The following is a 23,151-nucleotide window of genomic DNA, read 5'->3' on the forward strand; positions in this document are numbered from 1 at the left end:
TATCATTGAAATAAAGTTTGTTGTATTTCCTGAATTGGAAAAGGAACTTTTTAAAAAAAGAAATAAAAAAATAATAAAATAAAAGAATCATTACAAATTTTTCAATTTGTCAGTTAATGAAAAGTGTTATGGTATAAATTTAAATAATATAAAATCATTAATTTAAAAATACAATGAGAGAACTACGAAAAAGTATTAATAGTTTTAGTTTCTTTCTGTTCATTTTGAGAACAACATGATGCGAAGACTTTCAAGAACATTTTCTACTACAATAACTTGGAATGGTCAAGAAAGTAATCTTGATGAAATATATTATAAAGCAATAAAAATGAACACTAACACAAGTAGTTCTGAGATTAATATATATACGTTTACTGAACAAATGAAAAAGAAAAATATTACTATATTTAATGAAATGCCATTAATACAATTCTACAAAGTTGAACAAGTAAAATGGGCAATACATAAATTAGACATAAAAAAGAGAACAATCTTTAAAGAGTTAGTAAAGTATATTAATAACTTTAAATTACCAGAATCTATATTTGATGGTATTTTAGTCAATAAACCTGATAGGAATAGTATAAGACTATTAGAGTGTGTATTAAAAAACCCAGAATTATTTGAAAATGAAGGAAAGTTTTATCCTCATTTTAATAACTTAGGAGAGGTAATTGCTATTCCTCCATTAACTGCTTTACAATGTTTATTTAGTAAGTCGTTAGTAAGTCATGAATTTACTCTATCAACCTTATTTATTGTTAGAGAAGTTATTTCTGATAAAGATTTAATAACAATGTTAAATACTGAATTAAAAAATAACAATACAGAAAATACTCTTTTTATCAAAGACAGTATATATCAAATTGCTAATTATTGGATTGAAATATATTCAAAAGTAATGAAAAGTGATGACCTTCAAAGTCTTAAAAATTTCTCAGACGGAATAAGTACTGATGAAATACATATTGACAAAGAAAGAAAAAAAGGTACAAAAACCATTGTTGATGCTAAACCAAAATTAATTAAAGGGCAATCATTAATGAGTCTTAGTATTCCTAATCAACAACTAGAATTATCTGATGCATCAAGTAATTGTTCAGTACAATCTCCAAATCCAGAACCTGAATTTAAAAGTACTGAAGTAGGAACAGAAGATACACCTACTTCTGATGAAAGTGAGAATAAAACTGATGTAACAAATGAAATATTTTCTTTAACAGAAAGTCAGAAACAACCGAAAGTAAGAACAGACTTTTATAGGTTTATAGATATCAAAATATCAAAAATTGCAGAACAATTTTTTGTTTATGACGTAAAATTAATCAAAGAATTAACGATGGGAGACGTCATTCTTCAAACAAAATCATTTACAAATTACTTATCAAGAATAAATGCAATTGATAGAATGGTAAATTCATTCATTGATAAAGAGAGAAATCCACAAGTTTTTTCATATTTTATAAAAGTTGCAAGACATTGTTTAAAAATTGGTGAATATAATATTTCTTATATTATTTCCTGTTCTTTAAAAAATAAAAGTACTACATATAAACAGGCATTTGAAAAGAATTCAGCTCTTACAAAATATAAAGATCTTGAAGAAATATTTCCACTTCATAATCTTGAACCTTATAAAGAAAAGTTTAGAAAATGTAAATGTGCAAAAATTCCTATAATGCGTTTGTTATTTTCTTTTATATTATTAAAATGAATATAAAAAAATAATTTAATAGAGTCTCATGTCTCTGCTTATATCGATAGAGCTAATGTATTCAAATTAAAAGATATTGATGATGAAAAATTACTTAGTACTAACTTTGTTCAAAAATTAAATTCATTAAGTCTTCCACTGATGTCTATTTATACTGCTCTTAGATATGTTCTTCAATACAAACCAATAGAATCAGTTCAAGAATATTTTAAACATCTTAATTTTTAAAATTACAAAATAATAACTTTTTTATTTTTATTTATAAAATATTTGTTAGAGTTATATGTTTTTTCTAATAGAATAATATTTTATTAATGTCTCAACATATTATGTCTCTCATAATAATTTAATTTTATTATACTAAATTTATAGAATATATATTATATTATTTAATTAAAATATTCTTTCTCTTTCTTCATTTTCTATTAAATAAAATATGAAATAACTAATTATTAAATATTTTAATATTTTAGAAAATATTAATCATAAAATAATTATTTGATAAAAGTTCAATTAAACCAATTTAAATAGAAACTTGAACTCTGAAGAAGTCACCTGGTTCACCACAAAGTGGACATACTTTTGGTGGTTGAGTACTTTCAAAGATATATCCACATTCTCTACAAACCCAAAAGACTTTTTCAGTTTTCTTGTAAAGGGAATTAGCTTTTAATTCATCAAGAATCTTTTGATAATTGTTATGATGATTAAGTTCAGCTTTAGCAATAAGGTTAAGTCTAGCAGCAATTTGAGCATGTCCTTCTTCTTTAGCTACTTTAGCAAATTCTGGATACATAGTTTCATGTTCATAAGTTTCACCAGCAATAGCAGCTAATAAGTTATCAGCAGTAGTACCAAAATCAATTGGAACAGCAGTTTCAATTTTTGGAGTTTCTTGTCCTTCTTTTTTAAGTGATTGAATCATTTCAAAAAGAATTCTAGCGTGGGTTCCTTCTTGATTAGCTGTTTCATTGAAGAGTTGTGCAATTACATCAAGACCTTCTTTTTTAGCAGTTTTAGCATAGATTAAATATCTATTTCTTGCTTGAGATTCTCCAGCAAAAGCCTTACAAAGATTAATGAGAGTTGCCATTTTGAAATACTTAAATTAACTGAAATATTGAAGTTCAAAAATATTTAAATAATAAAAAACTCAACGAAAATAGTTTCTATTTTTTATTGCTTCTCCACATAACTTTCTTAGTAAGAAGGTTCAGTTTTGTTAGTTAATTTGTTGTAGTGATGGAGTTGATAGAAGTATTTCTTTCTTTTTTCTTTTTATTTTTATTCTTACTATAAATTTACTTCTTTTCATAAGTCTTTTTGTCTCCTAAAATAAAATTTTTAAAACGACAAATCTAAATATAAAATTTTTAAGATAAAAACATCAAAAATAATATAAAAAAATTAAAAGAAAAAATATCAAAATTAAGAAAATGATCCTGAGATTTGCTGATGAAGCTTTACCTGATAATCATATTAATTTGTTTCATTTTATTAGAGATGGAAAAATAGAAGAGATTCAAAAGATGATTGATACAGACCCTATTACTTGTAAAGCATATGTAGATGATGACCAAAGAACATTATTACATTGTGCTTGTGAATTACAAAGTTATTCTTTAGTTGAAAAAGTTCTTCAAATTTGTGATAATAAAAATCCTGTTGACGAAATGTTATTTACTCCATTACTTGTTAGTGTTGCAGGTGCTTCAATGAACAATGAACTTGATGAGTCTTATAAAATTATTCAATACCTAATTGAACATGGAGCAGATATTACATTATCAAATAAAAGAAAAGCTAATGTCTATCATTTTGCTTGTAGTAGAGGAAGAAAAGACTTAGTTGAATTATTTTTGAGTAAATGGAAAGAAGGAGCTTCTTCTCGGGATAAATATGGTAATACCCCTTTACACCGAGCTGTGGCTAGTGGAAATATTGAATGTACAAAACTAATTGCAAAGAAGACCCATACTATTATCGCTCAAAACTCTATGAAAAAGACTCCATTGCATATTGCTTGTGAAGAACAAAATATCCCTATGATAAAGGCTGTAATTGATCTTGGTGGAGATGCTGATATTGTAGATGAAGATGGTAAATTCCCATTTGAATTTATCAGTGATAGAACAGCATTCAAAGAGGTTTGTGAATATTATAAAGCAAGCAAAAAACATTGATTATTATAATTGAATTAAATTATTTATAACTGTTTTACAATTCATAGCCTCTTCTAACAACATTGGTAATTGGCTTGGACTTTTCATTGAATAAACATTCTCAGCAAGTCTATCAATAGTTATTTCAAGTACGTTTTGACGAAAAACAAATAAGTCTGGTGATAAATCTTCTTTTGGTAAGAAGAAGACTTTAACATATGAGTATTGAAGAGCTCGTATTCCGTCTTCAATAATTGAACAAATAGAATTCATTATTTCAACATCATTTAAGTTTTTTGTTTTAGAAAATAATTTTCTTTTATTTTCAACTTCTTCATGAAATAGTCTTATTTGAACTTTATGATTCATAAACCGTTCAAAATAATATTGATACCTTTCACTCTCTTCTTTTGTTTGTTCAGTAGCTTCATCTAATTTCTTTGCTTTAGATGTTTCATATAAATTACATTTATAGAAACCACCAGTTTTTGTCCCATGAGTCTTCCAATCTCCTCGACACATCCAACACCATTCCCCATGACATCTAGGACAAGTCATATGATTACATCCTTTAGTTCTCTCAGTCATTAACCCACAATGAAAACAAGGTTTGGATATTGACTCAATCATTCTCAGACTTTCAGAGTCTTCTTGGTATAAACTTTCCCATTCACTAAGTTCTTTACATGAAGCAGGTTCATGTCTTTCTTTTCCACATCCAAAACAAAATTCATGTCCACAATAACAACTAACTTTAAAAAGTGGTTTTCCTGTTTTGATAACATGAATAATTCGTTTACAATCAATTCCACAACATTTTTGGTATTGATGATTACGCTCTAAATAATTTTGAACAATCATTTTTTTGAATTTTTTAATATTGTTTTTGTTGCAATAAGATAATACAAATTGAAGAGAAAGATGTTGTTCACAGTCACTCTGCATACACCTATAACTATTATAAGACAATGTACCATTCATAAGAAGGTATTCATTCCAGCACTTTAAACAAAACTTGTGACCACAACGTTCACCAACCAACATTCCATCTTCATAACAGACTGGACATGTTCCTTCTGTAATAAATGATTTATAACTTTGGTTTTGTTTACTTTTATTACTTGTTTCATTAGAAAGAATTCTTGTTGATGCTTCATCAAGGTCTACATCATATATTTCAACATATTCATTAATTTTACTTAAAAATAATTCATAAATATCTTCTTCTGTTAGTATTTCAAATTTTGGGTTACTGGTCATTTCATAAGACCATTTATTTATTATATCTTGTTCATCATCGGAATCAGTTTCTCCATTCATTTTCTGTTCAACCTCATTTGTTTCTTTTGGCTCATTATTTTTTTCTTTTGGTTCAAAAGACAATGGTTCTAATGAAATGTAGGTTGGTTTGGATATTGGTTTTTTGATGGGCTGAAGACTCTTTTTTTCTTCCCTCTTTTTACGTTCATCTTCGATACTTTGCATTGCCAATGCATTTTGAACTGCTGAATCAACATTCCAATTAGAACGTATTAATGAGTTTGTAGCAATAACAACTGAAAATCCCATTTGGACAACTGTTGAAATCAGTTTGACTTTCTTGCCTTTGAACCTTTGTATAATTTGGTTGTTATTAATAGTTGAACACACAGCACATGGATGATGTTCAAGGTGACAATGCTTACAAATAATAAAGGCACCACAATTATTACAAATATACGCTTTGTTGAATATGCCAATACTTCTTCTATTACATAAATATGAAACTATGTCACGTTAAAGAAAACGCAATGAACAAACAAGCAATCCTCACAATTTATTGTTTTATTAAGAAAGATTTTCTTAAAATTTTCCATTATTTAGCTATTTTTTTCTTGTCTCTTCCTTTTTCTTCTTTTCTTTCTTTGTCTTTTCATATTGAATCTCTTTTTCAAAAACTGGATAATTAAATCTTAATAATCTAACTTTTCATGCAAAATTACTTCTCTTCAGACTTTCCTTTTGACTCGTCACTCTCAGGTAATTCTCAATCAAACAACTTCTTCTCTCAACAACACCAAGAATTTAATGACCTTTCTTCGAATGAATTTTCTTCACAGTCATCAAACAATTTTCCTGTGACATTCCAAAACGACTTTTCTCAATTTTCAAATTTTGACCCTCAAGTTAATCAACAGTCAACCCAACAAAATGTTTTATCAAAAGGTCCTGCAAAATTTAAATTTGAACCACCACCTTCTACAACTAAAAGAGGATGTGCTGATATAAAACCTCCAACGACAAACTCCTCTTCTCTCAATCCTGTTTCACAACAACAAACCCAAGTCCAACCACCGTCTTCAGAAAACCAAAAAACTGAAGACGTGCCACAACCAATACAACCCCAAGTCAAAAAACAATCTGCTAATGATCATTATAGTCTTTTAAGAGAAATTGCTGCTGAGACACTAACCTCAAACAATCTTGTTCAAACTGAATCTTCAGCACAACATACAGAGCAACAACCATTTGAATTTAATAATCAACAACAACTTAATGTATTTTCTAATGACTTCTCTTTTGATCAACAAACAGGACAACCATCACAAGAAACAATGGAGTATCAGGCTGTTGAACAACAATTAAAGTCTCAGAAATCTGAAGAACCTAAAGTTGAAATTATGCCTCAAGTAACACAACCTCTTAAAACCACTAAATTCATACCACCACCAAAAACATTACCACCAAGTGAAGGTGAAACGAAAACACAAGTACCTGTAGAGCAAAAAACTAATGACAATACTCAGTTTGCTTTTAGTTCTTTTGAAAATGCCTTTTCAGGAGATTTTTCATTTGACACTCCAATCGAGTCTCATAAGGAAGAAATTCAATTTGAACAAAAGCCAATAGAGTCTAATGCACCTGTAATGGCACAAGAAGAAAAGAAAGAAGTAATCACAGAAAATAAGCCATTTGATATGATGAATTTTAATGAGGATGAAAAGAGAGAAGAACTTAATCAAGCTAAACAGAAAAAAGAAGAGTTACAAGAGGAAAAAAGTCGTTTAGAAAAGGAAATTCAAGAATCTTCTCAAGACATAAAGGAGATTGACAACATAAAAGAACTTCAAAGTGAAAATGAACAGCTTCAAAGAGAAATTAATGAGATGAAAAAACAAATTCAAAGCATAAAAGAAGAAAAAAGCAAACGAGACGAAGAAACCACTCGACTTATAAAAGAGAATAATGAAATGAAAAAACAAATTAATGATTTAAAACAAAAACTAAGAGACATGAAGGAAAAAGAAGAAGTTGAAAAGAAAGATAATGAAACCAAAAAACAAGAAAATACTGAACTTAAAGAATATTCAAATGAAGGACAACGTCTTGTTCAAGTAAAAGCAATGGGTGGTATTGTGGAAGACCAAGAAATTGATTCATTCATTTCACATGAAATAAAATCAGAAGAAGAAATATATAATAGAACAAGTGAGGTGATAGAAGAAAAGAAGCAACCAGAAGAAAATCCTTCACAAGAAATTATTGATCAAATAAAACAAATGTTAAGCGATGGATCATATAAGCTAGGTCCATTTCTTAGCAGTTTGTTTACAGTTCAAGATGAAGACTTTGAAGATGATAGAAATGAGTTTCCAATGCTTCCATTTGCTTTACTTTAAATAAAAAACTTGAATGAAATAACAACAATCATAAAATATAAAAATATTTTTTAACTAATGTTTTTATTATTTTTACTAATTTTAAAAGAAAAAAACTGACTTTATTTTGATAGAAAGTTTTTGACATGACATCGTTGTTTAATTCTTTTTTATATTATGGAGGAAGATGTACCCAAGGGGTTTTACTCGTTGTTGCTTTGTATTTATTTATTTTGCTTGTTTTCATTCATACAACTCAAGTGATACCATTATATTATTTACAATACCCTTTAGTTGTTTCGATTGTGTTAACTTTATTATCTTTGTACTTAATTTCATTTTTTGTCATTATGTATATTCGAACTGTGTTTACCAAACACTTAGATACAGTTCCAACATCAAAACTTTGTGAATACTTTGATGGTGACTTAGTAAATTCTCCTTATATAAGTTGTGAAACTTGTCAATGTCTAAAACCGTTCAGATGTCATCATTGTCAAATTTGTGATTGTTGTATTTATCGAATGGACCATCATTGTATTTGGGTAGGTCAATGTATAGGAATTCACAACATTAGGTTTTTCTTTTTGTTTATAAGTTCATTATCCTTGTCATTATTACTTGGTGCAATAACAACATATCCATTACCTTTTTCTACTTCAATTAAATTACTATTTACTTTTGAATGTGTATTAGGAAGTGCATTGTTTATTTTTGCTTTTGGACATTTTTTGATGATAATAACAAATCAAACATCATTAGAAATAAGTTCAAATATAATAGACTATATCCATCAGCCATCTCATCTTCGTAGATTTATTACTCCTTATGATTTAGGAATATTGACCAACATACATCAAATATTACGATTTTCATCTTATTGGGAATTGTTTAATCCTTTTTCAAAACAAGTACCATGTGATCCAATGAAAGTAATTGTATCAAGAGAATATATGATGTACTGTGACTGTCTAAGTGAAGAAAATGAACAGAACCAATAAAATGAAATGTAAGATTCAATATAAAATTGTTGAATGAAATGAATTGTTTTTGTAAAGATAAAGAAGTTTATTATATTATTTTCTTCTTTTTTATACTGAGGGAGCTGAAAGTGATAATGGAGTAATATTAGAATATCTAGGAGAAGAGACTTGTCTTCCCTTTCTTATATAAGCAATAATACGAGAACATTCCTTTTTTTTAATAACAAATCGTTCATCATTCATTTCTATATACTCACCTTCACATATTTCATTGTAATGTTCAAAAACTTCACAAAATCCTTTATCTATTAAATAGACTTCTTTATAAATAAGATATGGGTTACAACTGTGTTGATCAGTTCTTCTGAAATGTCGTGCTAATGCAGGTGCTCTTGTTCCAGAAAATTCACAATAAAAAAGTAAAATTGATGGACTTTGAGGTACATCTTTTTCTATTGGAAAATGGTTTAATAAAAGATCTTCATTCCAAAGATTCAAAGCACCTTTGATATGCCCTGCATTATATTCGTAGGGATATCTACAATCAATAATTTCAACAGAAACATGGTCTTTTATTACTTGTTTAAGTGTAGATAGATCAATTGTTCTTACTCCTATTAATGTTTGTTCTGAAGGAAGAACTGTATCACAAACTCTTTGACTTTCATCATATGATATAACATCTGGAGAATTTGGGGATAAACAAAACTCATCAAGAGTTAGTCTTCTATGACGATTTTTCATCATTATCCATGGCTCAGGTGTTTTGCAAATTTTTGGTGGCAAAGAAATTTCAACGTCAGAAAATGGCGAGAAAGAAGAACGGAATGACTCACACCTTGGAGTTATTGATTTAATATCTAACGTTTGACTTTTCATAGAAGTAATGAATGAAGTACTAACTAGGCTTTTCTGAGTCATAATAGCCCAAGTATATTTATAACTTTATTTTTTAGTACTCTTATAGTATTATTATTTTCAAACGTTTTTAATATGTTCATTAAATTTTTCTCAAGTTAGTAGTCTTAGACAAAAAGAACTTTTCTCATACTGTTTCTACATAATTATTATTGCCAGACAAACAACTTTCTTCAAAAATTTTTTCAAAATACCATAAAATCTTTTTTTAGTAGTTTACAAAAAAAAACATAAAGGAGTTGTTGTGATTATTATTGCTTAGTTGTCTAATTTGGTTTTGTTTATGTTAGAAGAGATGGATTGAATAGAATATTATAAAAAAAAAGATATAATAAGAGGTATTTTTATCCTCGCATATGAATAACACTTTTATTTTTCTGAGCATAATAATAAATAATATATGATTGGTTGTATAGAATTTGCCTATGATAGGTATTTAGTTGGAAGAAAAGATTCAGGAAACAACAATTTTAATAAAAAAGGATTAAGAGATTTTAATGAGTTAAAATAAACAATTAATTAAGTTTGTATTGATAAAAGTTCTTTCTTCTTCTATTTAAAATTGAGCCAATTTCCTTTTCTTGAAGAAGGATAATTAATCATGGTAGCATTTCTTCTTATTGTAGCTTCTCTTTTACAAAGTCTATGTGGGTCTAAGAAATCTAAATAATCCATGTCGTCCATGGGTTCAACTGGTTTATTTAATTCGTCATTATCATAACTTTGACCTAAACTATTTCTAATTTTATTTTCAAAGTCTACTTCTTCTGTATCACTACTTTCATTTTCTGATTTTACAGCACCAACAATTTTTATTGGGGAATTAGTTGGCATAAACATTTTAGTTGATTTATTTATTTGGTCATTAATTTTTATACTGTCACCAGTACTTGCACTACCTGTTTTTATATCAGGGGTTGTAAGTAATATATGTGGATCTTCTTCTTCTTTTGTTTCAGGTTGTTGTAATTGGTTAATTGGTATAAGTTTTTCTTCATCACTTTTTGCTGAGGTAGATCTTGGAACCATTAAAGAATAACCACCTTTTTTTCCACCACTCCTTGCTCTTGGTTTTAGTAAATTACTAGCGCTGTGTTTTAATGATGGATTCTTATAAACAATACCAAGCCTAGACTTTGACCCTGATCTAGTTATGTTTCTATCAGTTACAGGTGATTTGATATTAGAAGTTGGTAGAATTTCTTCTTTTCTTTTAGTTGTTATTGACTGAACCAATGTACTAATCATTTCATTAATTTGTGAAAATCCAGGTCGTCGTTCAGGTTTTTGACGCCAACACTGTTTTATAATTTCTCTATAAACACAATCTTTTGGTATTCCAATTCTTTTTCCTGAACAAACAAAGTTTAATACACTATCACCGTCATGAAATTCAATAAGTGGATAAGGGTCATGAGTTAACCATATTTCTAACATACAAATAGCAAATGAAAAAACATCAGATTTTAATGTTAATTTTCCTGTTCTATGTACTTCAGGAGCCATATACATTGGTGTACCAACATCACGAATAGTAATAGTATTAGAAGATTCAATAAATGCTTGTGAAGTTCCAAAATCACTAACTTTACAAACAACAGGATCATATGGATTTTTAGAATATACTAAAACATTATCAGTTTTTAAGTCATGGTGAATGATATCGTTTTGATGAAGATAACCCATCCCAATAGCTATATCTTGACATATTCTTACTTTCATTAATGTAGTCATTTTATTTAATTTCATATATTTTCTTAAAGACCCCAATGTACAAAATTCTGTAACAATACATAAAGTATCTGGAGTAACAATAGTTCCAATAAAATTTACAATATTTTGACATCTCAGTCTTTCCATTAATTCTGCTTCTTGTTCAAAATTAGGCATTAAATCTTTTAAATCAACCATATCAGTTTTTAATACTTTAACAGCAATTTCTATTTTCCTCCATTTAGCTCTATAAACAATTCCAAATGTTCCTGCTCCAACTGGTGGTTGTTCTAATCTAACTTCTTCATAATCTAATTTAGTAGATACTGCGGATTCTGCATTAAGATTTAAATAAGTATAAATTCTTGTTATTTTTTTTTCATCATTACTTTCACTCGATTCTACTTCATCGTCATCATCCACTTCATCTTCTGAATGTTCTGTTTTTTCTGAAAGATTTAGAATGTCTTCATCTTCCATAGAGTGACGTACAATTTTCCAATTTCCCCATTCCAATGTAATGGGTATTTTTTTATTATTAATTATTGTTGTACATCGAATAAGAATTTTAACTTTAATTACAACAGTTTGTCCTCCACGAATATTTCCTACAGACGGTTCAAAGACTAACTCATATTTATATTCTTCATGACCATGTAATATAAAGCTTAATGTTTCTTTTCTACAATTAGTAATACAGATTTTTGTTCTTGCAACTTCATCTACATCCGGTCTTATTGTAGAATCATTAAATGTAACTGATGGTGGATTAAAAACAACATAATTATGAAGTGATTCAAGTGGAATATATCTTTTTCCTTCTTTATTAAATGGAATAATTGTACCACAAATCAATCCTTCTTTTGTATTTTTCATAACTTTAGATATTTTATTAGATTTAATTAACGTTACAACTAATACTATAAAGTAATACAATGCATAAATTCCTACAAAACATGAAACAAAAATTATGTTGTTTAAATATTTATATTCACATGATACTTTTCCATTTGGTTTATATCTCCTAGTACATTTACATCGTTTATCACAACCTGATCCACCATCACATTCTTCTCCAGGGTCAAGACGATAATTTCCACAATAGTTCCTAACACAACTTCCATTAACATAATAATATTCTTCTATACACTTACATTGGTTATTACAAAATGGTTGATTTAATTCACATTCTTCTCCATCATCTAATACTCCATTTCCACATTTTGTACATTCTCCATTAATTGATACAAAATTCTTTTCACATAAACATTCTTGAAACTTTGAACTACATACTCCACCAATACATCCTACACAAGAAACAGTTATTTGAAGTGAATCTCCACTCACAAAAATTAATGTTTCTTCATTATAACGAAACATAACAGATAGGGATGTTAAATTAGAATACATTCCAATACATGAATGTTGTGTTTGTAATGAGAGAATAACATCACTCCCAGTTGTTTGAATTTGATACGAAACAGTTTTATTTCCAACAAATCGAAACCAATGACCAAGAATATTATGATTATAACATAATGTATTACCATAATAATTCTTTCTTATTTGATTATATTGAGTTTGATTATTAAAATCAAATAATGAAGCGAAAGAATAAAGGTCAGTTCTTTGAATAGTTAATTGAGTTGACATCAATCCTGATAAAAAAAGAACATACTCTTTTTTCTCTAATAAAATATAAAAAGGATGCTCAGTATCAAATACTTGTACACAACTTGAACATGAATTTTGAATACTTATTTGTAATAGAGAATTTGAACTAAATGAATAAAGATTATTCTCTGAATAAAGTACATAATAATATCCTTTAGTTTGTTGAATTAAATAAGGTAATGTATTAAAGCAAGGAGTTTCTACAAAATAAATTATGTCTGGAAAAGTTAAAGTTAAGAAATTATTAATGACAAATTTTGATGGAAAAGACGTCAAAAAAGATTCACACGTTTTTGGTTGATTTACTATCTTTTCACATCTCATTCCGAAAGGATAATAGCCAGTTTGACATCCACCACAAGAAATAAGCATTCCTGCCTTTTTATCACATATTTCACATTGTCCATAGATACAGCTCAAACAAAAATCATTGCATGGATATCCTGTTGAAACTAAAACGATTAGTGCAAAACATATGGGCAGTAGTTTATGGTGTTGCATTTGAATCAAATCAATTTGTTTTCAAATAGATTTTCTTTCTTTTTCTTCTGTCTGATAATTTTGGTTTACTAAAATCCTTTTTTAAATTAACCAGAAAAAAATTGTTCAAGTTTTAATGATTTTTTTTAAAATGAAAAACATTTTTACATTTCTCATATTGTAATATATTCTATTTATTTTTATTTTAAGTAACTCAAAACATTGTCTTTTTTTAAGTTGACCATTTATTAAAATTAATCTTTTACTACAATAACCATTTAATTATTTGAATGACTAGGAAATAACTAGGAAATATGAATTAGAAAATATTAATTACTTTTGTATAACACCTCTTATACCTAAAAAAGTAGGAAATTTTAACACTAACCAAAAACATTTAATAATAGATAATAAACAATTCAATTAAAAATATATAGAAATATTTAAATTATATCTTTGTATAAAAATTATTTATCCTTTAATGAGAATTTACTAAAAATAAACTATTCTAATAGCAAAAATTTATCAGATAATGTAACTAATAACTAACAAAAATAAACAGCAACGTTATGTAAGTACTGTCAGATTCGTATTTTATGTTCATATAAAGAAGGAAAAAAAAAACAAATACTTTTTGATACAATAGATTAACCATAAAAACAATTAAATAAACTACCATATTTATTGTAATTGAAAAAAAGTAACTAGAATAGGTCAAAACTATAGCAACAAATAATAATTTTTTTATTAAAAAAAGGATTTTAAATATGAAAAATGTTTCGGTATTTAGACAAAAAGGTTGTATATAAGAAATTAGATATGAAGAAGATTAAAATTGAAATTAGTTAACCAAAAAAAAAAATAATTATTTATATATAAATTATAAAAAATAATAAAACTAAAGTTATGAAGCACCCTTTGATTATAAAATGAAAACGAATTTTTTTATCTTTCAAAGAAAAATATGATTCTATTATTATTATCAAAAAAAAAAGAAATTTGACTTTTCTTATTAATATTTCTTCCACAATTTCAAATATAAAAATGAAAAAAAATGATAGAAATTAGTTTCATTAAAAAAAGTAAAATTATACTTCATTTAATTTAAAGTTTATTAAAAGCTTTAATTCCAGCTTGTTTAGCTTCATTGATTCGACTTTGATTTTTGTTTTCTTCTCTTTGTGTACCAGATAGATAAACTCCTTGATACTTAGCTCCATATGACTCAACAAATGATTGAACAGGATAAGCAGCTCGTTCACAAATACTTTTACCTTCTTCTGCTGAATTTGAAATACAAACAAATAATTTTTTAGAGAAATTATCTTTTAAACTGGGTTTGATTCCATATGTTTTCATATCAAATAAACAAACAGTTCTATCAACAAAGTTTTTAATTTCTCCTGGAATGGCATACCAATAAACTGGATATGCAAAAATAACAATATCAGAATCTACAACTTCTTGCATAATTTCTTCAAATCCATCTTTTATAACACAATAAAAACTTTCCTTTGGTGAACAAGCATAACATCCTGTACATCCATCTAATTTTTTTTGAGCAAGATTAATAATTTTACTTTCAACTTGTGTTTTAGAAGATAATCCTTCAAGAAATGCTTTTGCATAAAGACTACTATTCGAGTTTTCTCTATAACTTCCAAGAAGAACAAGTACTTTAACAACCATTCAAGTGATGATGAAACTTAAGATTCAAAGTCTTTTAAATATTACGAAAAAAAAAAAAGAAAAGTTTAAAAAAAAGAATTTTCATTATTTTCGTTCTTTTCATATTTTTAGATTTATTATGTGATATAAATAAAAATAATAAGAAAACAAGTATAAATTATAATAATTCATTAGTATTTTCTTGTAACTTTTCTGAAATTTCTTGTTGTGGTTGTTCTGAATTAGGTTCAGTCACTTGAACTTGTTCAAGTTTAGTTGTTTCAATAGGAGATGGTTCTTCATTATTTTCACTAAGAGAAGTTGGGTCAGCACGTTTAGCTTGTCTTTTATTGTTAATAAAATAACCAATATGATAAATAATGGCTGTTGTAGTTAATGTTATTAACATAACAACAACAATAAAATACATTGGTGCAAATACCCCAAATGCATTAGATAAAAGCCCTGCAATTAAAGGTAAAATTGCATTAGACATAGATGCAACACTTTCGCTTACTCCTACAAATAAACTCTTTGATTTTTCACTTGCTCTGAGAGAATAATAAGTTGATGTTTGATAACTAAATCCAGCAGCTAATCCAGCAATAAAAGACATAGCAAAAATAATATACGGATTAAATACAACAACTAATAATAATGAAAATACTAAGAAAATAGCTTGAGCAAGTAAACATAATGATCTATGATAAGTCCATTTATCAGTAAAACTCATAATACCAAACATAATTGTTTGTGCAAAGTACATAATGAAAAAATTGAATGAAACAAAGTTATCTTCAGGACTTCCTTTCATAGGAATTCCTATTGATTTTTCATCAGCAATTTTAATATATTGATTAGTAATAACACATGATGCTCCAAATAATCCTAATTGCATAATATATCCTAAATAAATATATGTTTTATTTTTTAATTGTTTATCATTCCATTTTACTTTTATTTTAATATTTGCCTCATTAACAACTTCATTAGGAATTACTACATCATCTTTTTCTTCTTGATTTATTTGTTCTTTTTTCATTTGTGATTCTTCAATTTCTTGTTGTAATGATGGACTTACATTTACCTTGACATCATTTGCCTCTTTTTCTTTATTCATTTCAACAGCATTCTTTAACATTTTCTTTTCTTCTTTCTCCTTTTTAATTTTTTCTCTTAACCATTTAACATGTCTGTATGGATAAACAATCATAATAACAACATTAATTCCAATAGCAATATATAATGATGTACTCGCACCAAGTGCTGATTTTAAAAAACCTCCAGCTGCATATCCAATAGCTTTACCAAATGACCATGATACAGCAAATAAACCAGAATCCCTTGCCTCATGTCCTATACCAGCTTCTTTACCTATTGTACCTACAGCAGCTGGCCAAAAAGTTAAAGCAGAAAATGCCCAAAAGGCAGCTGAGAAATAAAATCCAATTTTACTAGTTGGCCATATAGCAACTATTACTTCACCAATAGTTAAGAACACCATTGATAGTCTAAGGACAATAAATGGATTTAATTTATCTGCTAATTTACCACCGAAAGGTGCTAATGATGCATAAATCAAAAAGCATACAGTTTGGAGCAATGCTAATTGAATTGCTGAGGCTCCTTGCTCATTAAATAATAATGGAACTACAATCCAGTAAAAATAGCAAGAAGTATTATATAAAAATGCAACTAACAAATGTCGTGGTAAGTTACTAAAAGGAAATAATAAAAACTTTAAGCATTTATTCATCTCCAATATACAACCCAACTCCTTTTATAGTTCTTCTGTCAGATCTAAAACTCTCAGTATTACCAATAAATTATTCAATTTTTTCTTTTGAAAAAAAAAATAACAGAAGGTTATCGATTAGAAATGTGCAAGAAACTGCATTCGGTTTCATTCTCAATCACGTTGATGATATTCTTATTGAAATAGTTTTTTCTATTTTTTTCTTCTCTATTCTTTTTTTTTTTTTCTTAAAAAAACAAATAATCTCAATATTTCACAACTTGTCAAAATATAATTAAATCATTTTCTGTTATATAAGAAAAACAAAAAACAAAATTAACAAAAATCTTTTCCTGCAAAAATTAATTAAAGAACTCAGAATAAAAGAACTCCAACGAAGAACTTAAAAATAGAAAGAACCAAAAGAAATGAGTCAACCACCAATTCCTGCAAAAAGAAAGGCTTCAGAAAAAGACCCAAAAGCTACATTCACAAAGCCTTCAAGACTAATTGCTGCAGCAAAAGCTGGAGAAGATGAATTAATTAGAGAATATATGGAGGATCCAACTAAAAAAATTGATATTAATAAAGTTGATTCACTTGGACAATCTTCTATGCATTGGGCTGCACATTCTGGATATCCAAATACCATTGAAACATTAGTACATTATGGTGGTAATGTTAATCTTCAAGACAAGACAGGAGAAACTCCATTACATAAAGCTGCTTGGAGAGACAAAGTACAAACAATTGCAAAATTAATTTCACTTGGAGCAGATATTACTATTAAGAATGATAAAGGAGAAACTCCATTTATGGTTGCTAAAAGTCTTGAAGCAAAGAAACTTTTATACATTCCAACAGTTAGCCTTGATGAAGATTGTGAAGATTCACGTGATTCAGATGATGATTAAACTTACTTTTTTATCATCCATTCAATTTATTTTTTTTCAACTTCAGACTGATATTTTTTATTTATTTTTTCTTTATGAAAAGAAATAGAAAGAGTTAAACATAAATTAAATATAATAATTAGTAATAATTACATAATACTTGATGAAACATTTACTTTAATATTTTATCAGTTTATTAGTTAATTGGTATTATATTTGGTATATATTGAAGTATTGAATCAATTGGAATAGTTAAAGGGATAAGCCATAAATTTACTTTAATAGCATTCTCAAATATTTCTTTATGAATTGCATCAAGAAAAGCAACAGTACTTTTATCTTTTAAAGAAATAGACCAATGACTTGTCCCATCAAAAATACTAATTTGATCTATTTTTCTAATTGAAGGAATAGAAGTATTAACAGTAATAGCTTTTGTTGATTTTTTCTCTGTAGCAGTAACAAATTTCATAGAAAGAATGCAATCAACAAGAATGTTATTTGATTGAGTTTTGATGTATTGAGTAATTCTTCTTTCCATATCTTTTTTTCCTTCACCAACTTTTAGTCTAATTGCTTCATTTCTTAGTTCGTCATAACAAAATACAATATTCCCAAAAGGATCAATACATTTAGAAATATGGATAAATGGTAACACAGTATGAATATTAAATTTTTTTGGTTTAACAAAAACAAAAGAAAATCCCCAGTTATTTAATAAACTGATATAAAGAATTTCTCTTAAATTCTCTAAATGAACAGAATTATATTTTCTCATTTTCTCTTGTTCATTTTTGTTTAATTTTGGACTTACTGAAGTAACGGGATGTAATGAATTATCCATTTCGTGATGAAGTAAACTATGAATTTAAACCCTTTTATACTCCTTGTTTTGAAGTCATCTAAAATAGAACAATTAAAAAAATAATATTATTTTATTATTCTTTTTACTATTATAAAATTAAATACTTCAAACCCTTTAAATATAGTTTTTTTATTAATTTATTTATTAATATTTAGTGTTCTATATTTGAAACCTTCATTATATTTTTAAGTTCATATAAAAGTATTATATTTAATATTATAATAAACTATATTAAGTTTTATTTTGATACATCTTTATCTATAAAATGAAATTATGTTATTAGATTTTATTAAGTTTTAACTCTTTTTTATTCAAATTTAAAAAATTTTTGTTATTTCACAAAAAATTAATTACATCCATTGAACCACTAACACTTTTTCCATTACATTTTCATCTTTAATAAAAAGAGTATCTCCAGCAAGTGAAGGGTCTGTATATCGTTGACTAAATTTCATTCCCATTTCAACAACAAAAACCCTTCCTTTTTTTATTACATTCATTGTTTTTTTTAATGAAATAAATATATGCTCATCTGGATGAATAGCACATGACTTACATTTCTTTTTTATAGGATAAAATGGAGTTGGAGCAATATTAAAAGGATTTTGAAGTGTAAAAACAAAATGTCCAGGATCGTTTTTGATAAATCCATAAGATGGTATTTTTTTCGTATTATACCACCCAAAAATATTTAACCTTTTACCTACAAGTAATATCATAATATTAGTCAGTCCTGTGAACTCTATTGGAAATTCATCTTTGGCTGAATCATAAATAACTTGATATTGAGATTTACCTGTCCATTTTTTGAAATCATCGAGATATGATTTAATTAAATAGTCACTATCAACACATCTCATATACTCACTTTTCTTTTCTTTAAAAGTCCTAATCCTTGCTAAATCATTTTCTCTTCGTATCCTATTCTCTGTCTCCATTTTAAATAATCTATCTTGGTCTAACATAACTTCTTCGACTAAAGAAGTATTACTTGGTTGTGGCGGAACAACTAAAATAGGAACTACATCCTTTTTATTCGATGTATTTGATCGTTGACGAGATATTTTAGATAAAGCATCTGCAGCTTTAAATTTACCATAATATCTTGGGGTAAACAAAATTCCTTCTTTTTCTATTTCTTTTGGACTTAATTCAATAGAATTATTTTCAGTTTGTTGTGAAATAGAGGATAGAGAAGTCCCACGTTTTCTTGGTGAATCAATAAATGATTTTTCTTGATAACTGTAAGATAATTGTGTTGGTTTATAAAACTCAATTTTATTAATTCTACGTTTTTGTGAAGATTCAATTGATGGATTGGGTTCTATTATTATTGGTTCAGTTGTTGGATGAGCTTTAACAACTATTTTGTTTTCATTTAATTCATCTTGACTTTCATCTAAGACTTTATTTACTTCTATTAAACTAGAAATTTCTTTTTTATTTTGTTTTTGTTCAGACAGAGTAAATATACTTTGGTTGATTATCTCTGTTGTTTGTTGTTCTGTTTCAATATCATTTTTGCTTTGATTATTGTTTTCTATAATTTGTTTATTTTCTATAACATTATCTTGTTCTAAAACAGCATCTTTCTCTTTTTTCTGTTCAAAGACATTACTTTCATCATTAATGAGTTGATTTTGAAAGTTGGGAATAATTTGTTCTTCTTCATGAATTAATTTATCTTTCTCTGTACATTTTTCATCAACACAATTATTAATTATATTATCAGATTGGTTATTTTCTAGAATACTCTCTTCTGTATTGTTTGAAACAATATGTGTAATATTAGTACTAGAATCTTTTTCTATATTTTCTATTTCATTACTTTGGCTTTCCAGTTGTTCATCATCTTCTTCTGTAGATTCTTCTTTGTTAATATATTCTAAATTGTTTTCAACTTCTTTTAACTCAAAGTCAGGTTCAACAACTTCATGTTTAAAACTTTCTTCTTTTTTTAAAGCTTCTAATGCAATTAATTCAACACAATTGTTTGTAGGTATTTCTCTTGTAACAGACACCATTGGAGAGACAAACCCACTGTCAAGTTCACTTGAACTGAACGTAGAAGTAGAATCATCATCTTCACTTAGTTCGATTTCATTAACAACAGCTAATTCATTTTCATTTATGTCTTTAATTTCTTCTATACCTTTAGGGATAATTCCGCTTTTAATTTGTTTCAATTCTTCAACAGTTTCTTCAACAACCTTTTTATCTCCAGTTAAATCAATAATCATCTCTTTATTCAAAGCTTCAATCTCTTTTCTTTTTTCATATAAATACACTAAATATATATTCATTGATAACTCTTCTTTTCCTAAATCTTCTTCATCAACTAACATCGGAACTCCTAATTTTTCTAATCGTTCTAATGGATGTTCTTGGCATTTTGATAATTTTCCAAGAATTGGAATAGTTGCCCATTCACGCATTGAACGAATTGGCTGTCCAACTAAAGTAGCTATCCATTGGTGTATTAGTCTCACTTCTTTAGAACTTAGTCCAATAAAACGATTTAAAATACCAGTGATCAATGCCAGAAATGTTTTTTCATTTCCCACAGATAAATCAAATCCATCAATACCAACAATTCTTACATTTAATGACTTTGCAAATTGAATAACACAATCAAACCCCTCAATTCTGGCAAAGTTTGTTTTTGGTATTTTTTCATATTTATATGGACATTTTGTTCCACTTAAATTTTCTAATAATTCTATTAAATTAACACTTGAAAGACTTGTAACGGAAACAACGCTTTCATTATTAACAAAATTAATCCATCGTATTAATGCTTTACTTTGAATTGTGCTCCAATTATTCATTTTTTGAATTTGTTAGTTTTCTTAATGTTTTTTTAGATTTCATTTGCTATCTATTTTTTTTTGAACAGAGACTCTCATCACTAAATTTTCAACTTTATTCATTCGAATATCATCAATAAAAAAGTTCTCAACAAATTTATCGTTTATTTTTATTTATCTAATAATTTTTTTATAAAATTAAAAAATGTACGATGGGATAATCGGAGTAGAAGCCATATTGTCTTCTCTCAGACAGCCACTCATTAATCTTGCGAGTTTTTAACTTAAAGAAACAACAGACATTTTCGTCTTCATTTCTGGTATGACACACGCTAATATAAAGAAGAAAATAATGAATGAAAGTAGAAAATAAAAAATAAATATATTATTATGGAATTTTTATTCGATAATTTTTCTATTAAAACTAATAATTAAAATAAAAGGGTTTTTACTAAAAATAAAAAACTATTCAAATATATTTTTATACTTGGTGTTGAATTACAATATATATAATACACGCCAGTTAATCTCATTTTGAAAGACTACTTTTTTTTAGTTCATTTGTATGGGATAATTGGAGGGCTATTATACATTTGAGTTATCTCAAGTTCTTCTGTGCAAAACTTAATATCTTCTTGTTTCTGAAGAAGTGCTTTTTTTCTTTTAATTCTTTCATTTTCAAAACTATTTTTATCGGGGAACAAACATAACACGTCTTCTTTCTTTCCATATAACAATTGTTGGTTTGGGATGTAGGGTTTGCAATTAAGTATCATGTGGTGATTCGCCATGTGGTAAAGTCGAATGATTTTTTAATTCTTAAACTAAATAATTGTTATATAATCAATTTTTGTTATTTTTGATAATTTTATTCTTATAACAAAAAACTATTATAATATTATAATAGAACTATAATAAATTTCTAAATAAATTAATCAAAAAAAAAAAAATTGAGTTGAGAAGAATAAACAAGAAGGAATTAAAAGAAGGAAGAAGCAATCAAAAGACAAATTAATTATGCATTTGGTTATATATTAAATAATTATATCGTATTATAAACTCAATTGATGTTTGTACCATAACTTTTTACTAATAAAGAAAGTACATGTTCTATCTTCTGTTATTTCAGAACAACTCATGAGATACTCCAACATGTATGTTATTTATATTTGTTCAAATGACAGTAGTTGATACTAGTCTTTAAATAAACTGCACCTTTTTCAAATTTCTTTATAACCTAATTCCCTGTATATTATTTTTTAGGAATAAAAGCTGTATTAAAAAGTTATGTACTTTCAAAATGAATGTAACATCAACATTTATAATTTTTGATAATTTTTGTTAATTATTAAGTTTTTCTTTTTTTTTCAAGTCAATACAATAGTCTAAATATAAATGAATATGAAATTTCATTTTAACACAAAAATAAACAATAACTTCATTTATTACTAACCATTATTCCTTGTTTATAAATATACTTTTTAAATAGGAATCATAACTGCTTCAAATTTGTTCATAAAGTGTCAAGTTATTATTTGTTCTATAATATATTTTTCATTTTTTAAATACAAAATGTCTTTATGAAAATCCTTTAAGAGACTTATAGCCAAACAAGACAGCTAACTAGAGATAATAACAGTTATTTTTGAGTTGAATTTAGAACTTATAACTTCATTTGATTGGTTTAGAGCAATTCTTAATTATAAAGACTTCAAGAATATTACAATTTTATAAACAGGTATTAGAAGATTAACCATAAGTCATGACTGTCTTATTAAATATTTAAAAATACAAATTACAACGAACAATTAAAAAGATTGATGTAAAATTTTAAATTATTATTTTTAGGTATTTCTATAAAAAATCAATATTTAATAATTTATCTTTTTTTATCGTTTATT

The 23,151-nt window shown here is 26.7% G+C and overlaps 13 protein-coding genes across 13 annotated transcripts; 5 read left to right on the plus strand and 8 right to left on the minus strand.

The window, feature by feature from the left end:
• Nucleotides 1–238: 238 nt before the first annotated feature.
• ENU1_113040 (hypothetical protein) lies at nt 239–1,942 on the plus strand (the record flags this gene model as incomplete). Its single annotated transcript, XM_008859604.1, has 2 exons — nt 239–1,682; nt 1,737–1,942. The coding sequence occupies 2 exons, from the start codon at nt 239–241 to the stop codon at nt 1,940–1,942; spliced, it is 1,650 nt and encodes a 549-aa protein (XP_008857826.1).
• Nucleotides 1,943–2,237: 295 nt separating this feature from the next.
• On the minus strand, nt 2,238–2,807 carry ENU1_113050 (rubrerythrin, putative; the record flags this gene model as incomplete). Its single annotated transcript, XM_008859605.1, has 1 exon — nt 2,238–2,807. One exon carries the CDS (start codon nt 2,805–2,807, stop codon nt 2,238–2,240), a length of 570 nt encoding a protein of 189 aa, XP_008857827.1.
• A 343-nt stretch (nt 2,808–3,150) lies between these two features.
• Nucleotides 3,151–3,897, plus strand: ENU1_113060 (ankyrin repeat protein, putative; the record flags this gene model as incomplete). The annotated part of the gene is made up of 1 exon (XM_008859606.1): nt 3,151–3,897. The coding sequence occupies one exon, from the start codon at nt 3,151–3,153 to the stop codon at nt 3,895–3,897; it is 747 nt and encodes a 248-aa protein (XP_008857828.1).
• A 3-nt stretch (nt 3,898–3,900) lies between these two features.
• Nucleotides 3,901–5,445, minus strand: ENU1_113070 (zinc finger protein, putative; the record flags this gene model as incomplete). The annotated part of the gene is made up of 1 exon (XM_008859607.1): nt 3,901–5,445. One exon carries the CDS (start codon nt 5,443–5,445, stop codon nt 3,901–3,903), a length of 1,545 nt encoding a protein of 514 aa, XP_008857829.1.
• A 401-nt stretch (nt 5,446–5,846) lies between these two features.
• Nucleotides 5,847–7,535, plus strand: ENU1_113080 (hypothetical protein; the record flags this gene model as incomplete). Its single annotated transcript, XM_008859608.1, has 1 exon — nt 5,847–7,535. The coding sequence occupies one exon, from the start codon at nt 5,847–5,849 to the stop codon at nt 7,533–7,535; it is 1,689 nt and encodes a 562-aa protein (XP_008857830.1).
• A 329-nt stretch (nt 7,536–7,864) lies between these two features.
• Nucleotides 7,865–8,515, plus strand: ENU1_113090 (DHHC zinc finger domain containing protein; the record flags this gene model as incomplete). Its single annotated transcript, XM_008859609.1, has 1 exon — nt 7,865–8,515. The coding sequence occupies one exon, from the start codon at nt 7,865–7,867 to the stop codon at nt 8,513–8,515; it is 651 nt and encodes a 216-aa protein (XP_008857831.1).
• Nucleotides 8,516–8,605: 90 nt separating this feature from the next.
• ENU1_113100 (rodhanase family domain containing protein) lies at nt 8,606–9,376 on the minus strand (the record flags this gene model as incomplete). The annotated part of the gene is made up of 1 exon (XM_008859610.1): nt 8,606–9,376. One exon carries the CDS (start codon nt 9,374–9,376, stop codon nt 8,606–8,608), a length of 771 nt encoding a protein of 256 aa, XP_008857832.1.
• A 591-nt stretch (nt 9,377–9,967) lies between these two features.
• On the minus strand, nt 9,968–13,303 carry ENU1_113110 (protein tyrosine kinase domain containing protein; the record flags this gene model as incomplete). Its single annotated transcript, XM_008859611.1, has 1 exon — nt 9,968–13,303. One exon carries the CDS (start codon nt 13,301–13,303, stop codon nt 9,968–9,970), a length of 3,336 nt encoding a protein of 1,111 aa, XP_008857833.1.
• Nucleotides 13,304–14,386: 1,083 nt separating this feature from the next.
• On the minus strand, nt 14,387–14,971 carry ENU1_113120 (NADPH-dependent FMN reductase domain containing protein; the record flags this gene model as incomplete). The annotated part of the gene is made up of 1 exon (XM_008859612.1): nt 14,387–14,971. The coding sequence occupies one exon, from the start codon at nt 14,969–14,971 to the stop codon at nt 14,387–14,389; it is 585 nt and encodes a 194-aa protein (XP_008857834.1).
• Nucleotides 14,972–15,128: 157 nt separating this feature from the next.
• ENU1_113130 (transporter, major facilitator family protein) lies at nt 15,129–16,706 on the minus strand (the record flags this gene model as incomplete). Its single annotated transcript, XM_008859613.1, has 1 exon — nt 15,129–16,706. One exon carries the CDS (start codon nt 16,704–16,706, stop codon nt 15,129–15,131), a length of 1,578 nt encoding a protein of 525 aa, XP_008857835.1.
• A 407-nt stretch (nt 16,707–17,113) lies between these two features.
• ENU1_113140 (ankyrin repeat protein, putative) lies at nt 17,114–17,599 on the plus strand (the record flags this gene model as incomplete). The annotated part of the gene is made up of 1 exon (XM_008859614.1): nt 17,114–17,599. One exon carries the CDS (start codon nt 17,114–17,116, stop codon nt 17,597–17,599), a length of 486 nt encoding a protein of 161 aa, XP_008857836.1.
• A 175-nt stretch (nt 17,600–17,774) lies between these two features.
• ENU1_113150 (hypothetical protein) lies at nt 17,775–18,422 on the minus strand (the record flags this gene model as incomplete). The annotated part of the gene is made up of 1 exon (XM_008859615.1): nt 17,775–18,422. One exon carries the CDS (start codon nt 18,420–18,422, stop codon nt 17,775–17,777), a length of 648 nt encoding a protein of 215 aa, XP_008857837.1.
• Nucleotides 18,423–18,793: 371 nt separating this feature from the next.
• On the minus strand, nt 18,794–21,271 carry ENU1_113160 (calponin homology (ch) domain containing protein; the record flags this gene model as incomplete). The annotated part of the gene is made up of 1 exon (XM_008859616.1): nt 18,794–21,271. One exon carries the CDS (start codon nt 21,269–21,271, stop codon nt 18,794–18,796), a length of 2,478 nt encoding a protein of 825 aa, XP_008857838.1.
• Nucleotides 21,272–23,151: the final 1,880 nt, after the last annotated feature.

The sequence above is a fragment of the Entamoeba nuttalli genome (assembly GCF_000257125.1).
Source record: "Entamoeba nuttalli P19 unplaced genomic scaffold asmbl_4777, whole genome shotgun sequence".
Lineage (NCBI taxonomy): Eukaryota > Evosea > Mastigamoebida > Endamoebidae > Entamoeba > Entamoeba nuttalli.